Source organism: Stegastes partitus, unplaced genomic scaffold, assembly GCF_000690725.1.
Source record: "Stegastes partitus isolate 25-593 unplaced genomic scaffold, Stegastes_partitus-1.0.2 Scaffold1121, whole genome shotgun sequence".
Taxonomy (NCBI): domain Eukaryota; kingdom Metazoa; phylum Chordata; class Actinopteri; family Pomacentridae; genus Stegastes; species Stegastes partitus.
In genome coordinates this window covers 193003-204512 of record NW_007578852.1, presented here as the reverse complement: position 1 = coordinate 204512, position 11510 = coordinate 193003, and the positions used below count along the sequence as shown (strand labels likewise).

At 45.3% G+C, this 11510-nt stretch overlaps 1 protein-coding gene across 2 annotated transcripts in view; it reads left to right on the top strand.

Moving 5' to 3' along the window:
- ptpn4a (protein tyrosine phosphatase non-receptor type 4a) overlaps window positions 1-11510 on the top strand; it is an 85383-nt gene that overhangs the window by 53402 nt on the left and 20471 nt on the right. For both annotated transcript variants that reach the window (XM_008296342.1, XM_008296343.1), the window contains 6 exons: window positions 2849-2969; window positions 3365-3452; window positions 4669-4757; window positions 8551-8614; window positions 10015-10187; window positions 11280-11348. In XM_008296342.1, coding sequence (XP_008294564.1) covers window positions 2849-2969; window positions 3365-3452; window positions 4669-4757; window positions 8551-8614; window positions 10015-10187; window positions 11280-11348 — 604 coding nt within the window. The remainder of the gene's footprint in view (window positions 1-2848; window positions 2970-3364; window positions 3453-4668; window positions 4758-8550; window positions 8615-10014; window positions 10188-11279; window positions 11349-11510) is intronic.

The following is an 11510-nucleotide window of genomic DNA, read 5'->3' as shown; positions in this document are numbered from 1 at the left end:
CTGTCTGTCTGTAACCTGTCTGTGTGTGTGTCCTGCTCTTTTCCTCTCTTGCTGCTCATTGTTTTCATGCAGCCTGTTTTGCCCTCTGCCTGTTTCTTTGTTTTATCTCCACCCCCCATTTCATGCACTCATAAACCTCTTACCCTGTCCCTCCACCTCCTCCTCCTCCTCCTCCTCCTCCTTTCTGTGCTCTCCTCCTCTATGGCATATTTGCAGGGAATATGCACTGCTGCAGTATATAGGTCAGAGAAGAGATTTGGCCTAGACTACCAACATCATGACACTCCTGCTTTTACACACACACACACACACACACCGTGTAGCTCGGTCCATGTTGTCACTTCCTCAGTGCCAGCCCAGATTATGAAGATAAATGTTTGCTTTGGGAGAAACGGCTTGAAGCAGCTGCTATGCTGCTAATTCAGTTAGCTCAGTCCAAGTGCCAGCGCTGATGACTCTAAATCCCACACCAAAGCTTGGTTCTAGAAACATCACAAATCCCTCGCAGTAAACCTACAGTCTTGCTTTATAAATTGACCAAAAACTGTCTAAAAAACATTGCAACCCCTTTCTCAGAAATGAATGCGTCTTAGTAAAGAAAAAATAAAAAGAAAAAATCGGGAAACTCCACGTTTTTGTGTGGTATTGTAAAGCAGTAGTTGTGAGCTCACCTAAAGCAGCTCTCATATCTACAGAACACTTTGATGCCGTTAAAGCTGCTTTCCATTGAGCTGGAAAATGTTGCTTTTATTAATTTATTCATATTGACTGTGGTGATGGACGCATAAGGAACCACGGACACTTGGGTTACATTACCTGCAATGCAAGTGAACGCATCATCACAAATGGAGACTGTAAAGTCTGGATTGTGCTTCATTGGTCAATAGCACCATCATAAGGAGCCTTGAGCTCCAGCTCGTCTCTCCCACTTTCAGTCAATCTACATCCATGTATGGATTTCACATCAAAGATGGAAGTAAAGACAGAGATCAGGTTGAATGATCTTTGAGCTTCATTGGCCGTAACTCTGAACCTTGTTAAAGTAATAAGTGCAGCATAACATGCACTGACATTAAGCTGCTGCTCTGAAACACAAGCTATTGACGGTACACATTTATGTCCCTGGTGGTGTGTGCACATCAATAGGCGGGTGAGCTACAATTGATTGGTTGGTCAATATGCTTAGGCTCCCGTCTTGGAGGTTAGTCAAGGGACTACTTGAATGAATTGAAGCTTTTGAGTTTCAGCAGCAAGCTAGTGAGCTAATGGCTTTGAGCTCTTCATCTCTGAAGGCTCTGAAATATAGCAGAGATCTGGGAATCATTTCATTCTTTGTTTCTGCCTGTTATCGGCAATCTGCACTCCTTTTTATCTTTGAATAAAAGCATTTGTATTTTCAAGCCTACTGCCTGTTGTGACTTTGAGCCACAGTTGCAGCCTCTGGCTGTCTGCTCTGTGGCATGCTGCGTTCATAAGGAAAGGCCTCAAACGTGAATGCTCATTGTACCTCGTCCTCTGCTTTGATTTGTTTTAAGATATTTATTACATCTGTGCAGTCTTACCGATCAGGCGCCTGTGTGTTGCACCACCTTAGTTTATGCTAAACTTGCCAGACTGCAGCTGGTGTGATGACATGAGGTAATAGGGTTTTATTTTGTCTAGCTCAGCTGAAAACCTGCACAGACACGCACCACACACTGAGGTCGACGTCCCTCTCAACAAGCATGTAGCGTTACTGCACTATATGTTTAAAACTACTGTTTCAAGACGTCCTGTTTTCTCATGTTGTGGTAATGTACAGTCTCAATAGAAGAGCTTTTCCAGAGACTGTGAGAAAATTTACAGCAAAGGTGTGAAAACTCATTTGTATTTTCCACCAGCGAGCAACGTTCCAGCCTCTTCCTGTGCAAACACCAGCAGTTAATGAGATTACAGGAAGACAGGAAGATGTGTTAAAAATGTGTTTGTCTGTCAGCGGTTTGGAGTTACACACTACCACGGGTAAAATCCAGTTTGTTTTTGTTTTTGTTTTGTAAAGAACTTGTTCATATGTCTATATGATGTTTATTTGTATGCTAGAAGACATGGAGGCAATCAACGTCTTGGCCAAACATTTCCACCCTGAAGCTGCAGTGTACCGACGGCACTCCCAAAAACACACATTTAGCGCTTCAGGGTTCCACACATAGCAAAGCTAAAGGCCGATTCATGCTTTCTGTGTGCCTGCAGAGGGTATGCATGGTGTACATTTCGTTGTGCAGCCACGCACACCGTCCACAGAGCAGGTGCACTGACTGCACATGAGCCAGTAGATTCTGTCATCCACACTTTTATTGTTCATCATTTAAAGTGCCGTCATTGAAGCAGTCATTGCCGAACTTTGGAGGTGCTTTGATTTGTGCATGCCTTCCAGTGATGGTGCCAGAACAGAGATATGTGATGCTATGTCCGCCTGCTGTGCTTGGGACACCTCAGAAATAATCACGTTGACACAGTGCTGCTGCCCAGTTTTTAGCTAGCTACAGTAAAGTCCCAGACTTTCAGAGACTTCCATAGGAGCCCTGTGTGTTTACAGCTTCATATAAAGAGGAACCTGCATGCGTGTCCGCTGTAAGGTCCATCACATGTTGGGATGTAGTTGATGCATTTAATGAATTGTACATATTTTTGAAAAATGGCACATGTAGTGATTCAGTGTCAGGAAATATGCTATGAATGTGTTCTATTGTGGGGAAAATTTTCAGTTCTTGACCCATTACTAGTTCGATTCTGTTTAATCCACACTTTCCACATTGAACTGAGAACATGTTGATGCATCATCGTTTTCTTAATCTCTCTTTTTCTGCAGCTGAGTTGGGGGACTACAGTGAAACAGAGCATAATCCAGGCTACCTGTCTGAGTACTGCTTCATCCCGAATCCCCCACAAGACTTCCACAAAGAGGTCTCCAAACATCACCAGCAGCACAGGTATGCTTGCACACGGATGCTAACACGCCCGTGAGCCCACTCATGGTCATGAACATGTAGGAAGGAAGTGATACGTCCAGCCGAGCATGTGGCAGCAAACAAACAGAGCTGCTGTCCCGGAGTTATGTCTAGATAAACAAGTCTGTTGATTTAAGGAGCTCCACAAGTACAAATGATTACTTATGCAATCAGGTTAGTCTTTTCTTCACAAAAGCCTTCTGTGATAGAGTTTAGCTGAGCTACTGCTTGTCATTATTTTATTTCTGATTGCCTATTTTCTGCTGCTTCGCGTTGTCCTCCTCCACCTCCATATGTCTGTTTAACACACTACCTGCCATCATGGCTCCCACACACTCCTGTCTGTTGCTGTACTCTCTCCCCTCCCTCTCTCTCAGCGGTCTGTCTCCTGGCCAGTCAGAGTTTAATTATCTGAACACAGCACGTACGCTGGAGCTCTACGGGGTGGAGCTGCACTATGCAAGGGTAAGTAAGCTGTGATTCCATGTCTGTTAGCAGTCGTGTGCCTTACTGAGTATCCTAAAAACTATTCTACATATAGCTTGTTTGTGTGTTGCCGTTTGTCTCTGGTTTTTTTGTTTTTGATTTCCCTAGCGGTATCTATAGGGCCTGTCAGTGCATCTGTGGGCGGTCTTGCTCCTTCCTCCCCCCACAACAGCCATGTGCAGTTACAAATACTATAGTCCATCCCCACCTTCAGCCAGTGTGATCAAAATGAATGATGGTAATGAAGTTCCAGTCTGTGACAGGTTTCCCTGCCCCACCATCACACATGCACTGTTTTCATTCTGCCAGCAGCAGCAGAGCCAAGCGTCTCTGTGCTGGGATGAGAACAGGTTGGAGGAGCTGCAGCGTGCACAGCTGATGTTGATGCCCACACCCTGCAGAAATGCCAAACATTGGCATTCAGCTCTCATAACACCAACAGATAGTAGCAGCAGGAAAATCATCAAGATACTGTTGTTTTTTTGCACATAGCTCTTTTGGATAGTTGTGTAGAAACGATCAGATGAAGCTACGTGAAGAAGTGAGCGGGGCTCTGGCCTGGTGGCATTTCCAGCTCATCCTGCAGAGATTGGATTGTTAACTACTGAAGGAGATGAGAGCAGTGCAGCATTAACTGTGGTGTTATTGTGGGGTGGACGGGGAGTGTGAATGCTCTGCAGATTGGGACTTGCCTTTGAATTTAACTTCATAGACCTGACAGAATTGCAAATTTAGGGATTTTTTTGAGACGAGGCTTCATTTTGTTGTTATGTAATAGTCTAAGACATATCCTGGTAAAGCTATTTACACAGTGTTACATGCCTTTGATAGATATATTCATGAACCTCAGTAGTAAATGATGTGGATGGAATTAGGCTGTCTCAGGACTCTTGAGAAATCTGGAGAAATTTAGCAAGAACTCACAGAAATCATGCTTGATGTACTGATTGAGCAGCAGAAGAACATTCAGTTTTATCATCAACAATACTCTACAGTGAGAGAAATGATATCCAACACATACTACATAAAGGACATGTCTAGATGAGATCAATCAGGGTGATCCTCTGGACGTGTTGGAGCTGCTTATTGGATCCTGGCTCTGAGGGATGTAGACTTGGAGCATCACCTGCTCTACTGCGCTCTGTTTGGCTCATCTCACCTCGACAACGCACGCGCTCTGTTCTCCTCCCTGCAGGACCAGAGCAACACAGAGATTCTCATCGGGGTGATGTCCGCCGGCATTGTGGTTTACAAGAACAGGGTACGGATCAACTACTTCCCATGGTGAGTAACACGCACCCCAGAATAAAGTCTGAAAAGCACAAAACCCAAAGATAGCTGCTTTGGGATGGGACTGAAATGCTGCTCCAGTGAGAAGTTACTGTGAGGTTTCAGATATGTGGAGACCGAGACGGAGCGGGGCTGTCGGTGCTGGGAGTCCATTTATGGGCGGTTTTGGTGAGAGATTTAGGACCGGACATGTACATATCAAATTTGTCACGGTTTGCTTTTGGATGGATGGCTGGTATCCGTGATGTAAGTTCAGCCAGGGACTTGGTCAGGGTGGAGTCGGTTGCAGTTGAAAGGGATTTAATGAATGTGTGTAGCCATGATGATGGATGATCTCACAGAGGGAGAGAATGTAGAAGGTGAACAGGAGAAGATCGAGCACCACCCCGGGGAAATACTTTCCAACTCAACCCAGAGTTTGTCTGTGTTCGCTGGAGGCAGAAATACACAGCGAGACCTGATGGCTGAACCAGTAATGTGTATACGCTTTTTGAACTGTTCCTGTACACAAATAACTGCTTCAGTGACTAAATAAAAGAAGCTCGTGATCGTACTGTCAGTTTCAGTTGCACCTGCTTGATCAAGGTTCTTCAAATGGAACCGCCTGAAAGCTCATCTCAGGCCAACAGAAACCTGGAAGCTGTCAGGTGTGAATGAGGGGATCTGTGCGGATGAGAAATGGAGCGCTACTAGAAAAAGAAAGCTCATTCCTCATTGACATTTTCATACTCCGTCATTTGCCCTGGACTGGGGGAACTCCACCTCTGTGCCCATCAGACTGCTGCCAGCTCCACCTGAACTGCCTCCAGGAACATGTTTTGCGGAGAAATGGGCTGCATAATGTTTTGGAAACCTCTCACATAGTGATTATTGACATGGCATATGAATGTTTAAGCTTCAGTTGATCTTTTCTAGAGTCAGCAGATGATTCCACCAGATCTTTCTTTATTTTTCTGCACCAGGACGACTTTCAGTGTTACACTAGGTTTCCTGGAAATATTACAGGCTTCACATCTACTCTTTCTCTCTTGGTCCTCCTTTCGCCTCTCTGTGTCCAAGTCACTTCCTCCCATCGTTCTGTGCGTCTGCTGCTCTCCTTCTCTCTCCAAAGCATTGATTCTTGGAAATCTCCTATCCTCTGCCTCTGCACCGTGGGAGGCTAAATGTCAATGGGTGCTGGGGGTGGGAGAGGAACAACTCAAACCTCTTGTAACTGATAATTCACTCGTGTAGGCTTAACACATACACGCCCTGTTCACATGCACTCAGCAGCTGGTATGTGTGTGTGCATGCATGTTTTCTTGCATAGATGAATTTTTTGGTGAGTGAAGGGTTTTTTATTACTCACACCATGGAGACCACTGAGGACTTCCCATCTGGGGGACAGCAAAGCCAAACCATGACAATGTAGGGTGAAGACTTAGTTTGTGGTCAGGTTAAGAAGAGTCTCCATGGACTGAACATAAGTCGGCATGAAGTCCTCCTGAGTGGAGAACAGCAGCTACAGCATGTTTGTGTGTGCATCAGTCAGCTGAGCTAAATGTAGCGGCGAACAGCGGCGTCCCCAACAGCTGCCCACCGCCATGTGTGAGAGAGCAGCGAGAGAAACCGAATAGTCAACAGGATCTCTCAACCCCACGCTCACTCACTTCTCCCTCTCTTTCTTTACCTCCCTCCAACAAAGGCTCAGTGTGTCCACATCTGCTCCAGCCCCGCCACTTCTCAGGCCGTCTCTCCTTCTCGTCACTCTCCTGCCGTCATAAATCCAACTGTAAGATAACGAAGGGTCGAGAGAGTCTTTGAGGAACGGCAGAGACATTTAGAGTTTTGCCTCTTTCCTATTTCTGTTCACAGCAGCCTAACAAATGAGCCGCACGTAGATGGCGCATGACTCACGCTCTGCTTAAGCATGTGTGTGTGAGTAAGTATGTAAAATATATTTAGCAGGGAGCGATGAGTCACAGCAGCAGCAGAACTCTAGGAAGGGATTATGTTCCTCTGCTGCTGCTCATTAGCAGACTTCTTACGGTGGCCACGCGTGTGTGGCCCTCTGATTCCACTATTATTTATCCCGTTTGGCCTTGTGTGTGTGTGACTGGATAGTACGCAGTGCAGAATGTGGCCATTGCTGAGTGTGGGAGGTTTCAGGACTGTCACACTCCGATAGCCAACACCCTGCAGCTCTGGGAGGAGGCTGGAGGTTACATGAACAGTTGGGATGTGACACATGGGACAAAGACGTGAAGAAATGGCCATTTATTTAGACGTGTGCTTTCAGTTTGTTTATTGATCCCTGAAAGAGATGTTTGGACCTGCCGTGTTGCCGTCTACAGTGCTAGTTCTGGACGTATGGTGCACAGGATCTGGTGGACTTCCGTCTGGCTGAACCTCAACCGGAGCAAAATGAATTGATGAGGATTCAAAACCAAAACCTGAGTCCGGTACCTTAGCCTGAGCCGATGTTTGGTCCACTTTATTTTGTAATGTGACGAGTTTCCAGATTCAGTTTCAAACCTCACGAACTGCCCACAGACTCATCCGCCCGAATAACAGCAAATGGATGGTTGCGATTATTATTCTCCAGCCTGGAGCAGCAGACACTGTTCCCAAGCAACGCAGAATGTTCTTACTGCAAAGTATTACTAGTTCTGCATCAAACTGTTGCATCACAATCTCATCTTTGTTTATGGTGTGCGGTGGCCCAGTGCTTCCTGATTACTCCCTCTGGCAGTGTGTGTGATGCACCACTGTTGTCTGCTCTGGTAGAGCGCAGGTCGGAGGTGAGAAGGAACATATCTGAAGTTTCATGTGCATGATGGAACCCAATTTAAAAATCTGTCCGGTTTCAGTCAGGCATTGTTAGACATTGACAGTGGAGAGAGAGACAAGAAATGTGCCATGCAGTGAATGTCTAGGATGGCTGGGAGTCAAACCAGGAAGTCACTGATTGAGCACAGTCCCTCTCATGGGGTGGGCCTCCTCCCTACTTGGCTCCTGGGTCGTCCCACATATTTCATATTTCCATGCCTCCACACTGACGACGGCCGTGGCTGGAGGCATCCGTCTGGGTCACTGTTGTGGACCAGGTATCTCAGGAACACCTTCATGGAATTTCTTTGAAATTGACGCAAATGTTTAGTTGGTATTTTGTTGGCAGATGTCTGTGAAGCATCTGCATTTTAGAATCTGTAGCTCCTTTGCAGCAACATCCACATTTGAAGCATCGTCTGTTGTCATGGCTACGGCTTTGTGTTGTGTCAGAATCGGCTTTATCAGCCCAACGTGTGAACACATACAAGGAGGTTTATTTTGTCAACTGACACTCAGTCTTGTAAATTCAACGTCTGCGCTACATCTCCTGTGGATCTTGTGAGACATGAGTGTAAACTGTGTCTTGATTGGCTGGCAGCTCGGAGGTGGTCATTTTACTCATTTACATTTTAACCTTGTAGAGCCCACGGACATGCCACTGGGTCGGTACTGTAGTCATACGCTGTGCAGCCAAACAGTCAGCTCTGTTTTAGAGCTCAATTTTTATCATACATGTAATTGAAATGGGTCTAGTTCTGTTTTCACTGGTGTCTGTTTCTGTACGTTTTAACTGCAGCGTTTAAATGCTGTCTATGAACTCTCAGATATATTTCAGTATTTCATTCAGTGTGCTGGCTGTAGACAGAGGAGCTGAACACATGATCACACATGACTGTATCTGTGCAGCTGATGTCGCTTTGGTGTGTGAATGCTGGTGATGGCAGCAACTCAACGGACAACCTTTTCCTGCTTACAGGTTGAAAATAGTGAAAATCTCCTTCAAGTGCAAGCAGTTCTTCGTCCAGCTAAGAAGAGAGGTGGTAGGTGTACGCACCAGCTCACGCCCACTCACACAAACATTCAAACACAGCAGCAGCGCTTTCTGGCCTCCCTCTGTTCACAACCACGTCTCGTTTGTGAGCAGAGGGATGGATCCAGCGTGAGCGTCTTTCTGTACATGCCGTACCGACTGCATACATGTATGTCCGTGCAGTGCTGAGCTGTGTCTGCATGTGTGATCAGCGTCAGATTAACCCCCTGCTGTCTGAGTCCTGCTTCACTCTGCTTTAATCCCCACTGTGTCTTGCATCCTTTGTTGGGTTTTCAAGACAGCAAACAAGCCCGCTGTCTACTTGATGTTTATATGCCAACACAAATATTCACAGTTCAGCACTTATCCTTCTTACACTGCTCGTCCATTTGAAGTCATATTTACCAGTTAAATGATAGAGCTCTCTTTATTTCACTCCCATTTTTCCTTCTGGCAGCATCCCTTACTGTGTCCACAGCGGCCTGGAGCATGTCAAGTATTTCATTGAACTGATGATGAATAAACTGCATCTAATAATTTAATGCTGGGATTTCCATTCTGCTCCTCTACTCTTCCATCCTCGTCCACCTTCAACAATGCAGTCTGTGTCCCGTGCCTCCATCAGTCTTCCTTTCTCTTTTCTCTTTGAAATAAATAAAAATAAATTATTCTTGGTGAAACAGTCAACGCTAACTAATTTACATTAATCCAATATGCTTACTGGAAAGCTGCCCCTACCCTGACAATAAATAAGGAACGCCGCTTGTGTCTTTAACCATGTGAGGATTCAGTGAATACAAAGTAATGGTGATGTAATAAACTGATTACCGTTGATGTTGTAGTGTGTATTTTGGCGTCAGTAACTCTTGTTTCTGGACAAAGTCAGATTTTAGGCATTTGTTAAAAATAGTCCTGGTTATTCCCAACACAAACTGTCTGACAAGGGTTTTCAAGTAGGACCGAACAGCTAATCCAAATGAGCTGCACTTTTTTGATGACGGTAAAATGTGTGACAGAATACCGTTTTAAATTAATTGTGGTCCGACAGCTCATGTTCTACAGACATAACGGATCATAAGTACCATCCACAGCAACAACATCACATCACGTCTTTAGTTTGTCAGTGAAGAAGAAATTGTAAAACTTACTGTTCCCTCTTGTGTCGTGGATCACTGCAGCATCATTCAGGCCTGTCTGTTAACGAGCAAGCAGAGAAGTCTCACACATGGCTATGGATGCATCAGGTAGTTTGCTAAAAGTAGTGGAGACTTTAAAGGTAACTGTCTGCCATAAATAACCAGTTGTCTACAAGTGTTGTTAGCCAGCGGACAACCAGGTAAATAGACAAACTAGTGGACAAAACCCAGAACGGTTTTCAAGCTCTTGTTGTCCTGTCCTCCCTGCACACAGACTGAGACTCGGGAAACGCTGCTGGGTTTCAACATGGTCAACTATCGGGCCTGTAAGAACCTGTGGAAGACCTGCGTGGAGCACCACACCTTCTTCAGGCTGGAGCAGCCCATCCCGCCACAGAAGAACTTCTTCGCTCACTACTTCACCTTAGGCTCAAAGTTCAGATACTGGTGAGAGCAAAACACAAACATTGGCTCCCAGAGGAACAACGGAGCACGAAGAACCAGGAAAAGTCTAGATCCAGCCTTCCACATGTTGACATGTACACACATACACGTTCTGTAGCTGTTGCTTGAGTCTGACTGAAGGGGAGAATCAACAGAAGTGCATGCTGACTGGATCGATGCAGTGGCGTTTCTCTGCTTAGAAAGGCTAGAACACTGAAAGGCTACTGCTTGTCTGTCATGCTACCTTGCCCCAGAAGACCACAACTTAATTATTCATAGTTTACCTCAATAAAGTGACTTGTTTCTGTTTGGCTTTGCAGCTCTTCCTGTGAACTTGAGGAGTTGTTTGTGACGGTGTCTTTGTTAAAGCATGCCATGCAGTTAATCTCAGCGTCCCTACTCAACCAGACACTTCTGTTAAACTGGTGATATGCATGTTTTCTGCTGCTGACCTGGAATGGAAAGTGAAAACATAAAGTAGAATCATGTTTTCTCTGTACTGGGTTATGACATCGCCCTCTGTCACCTTTGCTTCCCTTCACTGGTCGCGTTCTGCATTTCCCTTTTCTCTGGTATGTGAGTGAGAGATGAACCGAGAGTTGGAGGTCTTGTGATGCATTATTGAGCAGCAGTGATGCAATGCGAGCGAGCCTTGTCTGATGTTTGGCTTGACAGTGTGTGGGGGTGTGTTTTTGCCCTTGAGATATTGACTGACTTTCCAATAAGCGCAGTCTTTTGAATTATGAGTTTGTGCCGTTAACATGTTATTAGCAGAGTGTCAAAAGATAAATGTGCTGCTGCACTTGTTCGTGGCTGACAGACGGCCTGTCTTGCACTATTTGGATTGATTTTTTTTATTTTAGGACAGACTTTTTTCTGGAAGATGTGAAGGACTGATAACTGAAGTGGCTTTTCGCATTGCAGAATAAAGTCGCACAAACTGCAGCTGTTGTCGTGTGAAATCTTGTCTTGGTTTCAGGAAGTAAAGCTGGTACCAGTAAGCCTTGCTGAAGCCAAACGCTGTTTCACTCCCAATAAGGTTTATTTCTTTCAACTTCGTCCACTGATGATTGTTCTTGCTGTTTCTGTCCCCAGCGGGCGGACGGAGGTGCAGTCTGTGCAGTATGGGAAGGAGAAAGGCATCAAGGACAGAGTGTTCGCCAGGTAACGGACACCTCCCTCTTGGTTACAGCCGTTACAGTCATCTGCTGATACAGAAACTTAAATCTGGAAAAGGAAAAAAAAAAAAGACAATTTGAAAACACAGTCCTTCTGCAGCTCTTTGTGTTGTAAGCTCGCGTTATGAGACAAGCACATGCATATATA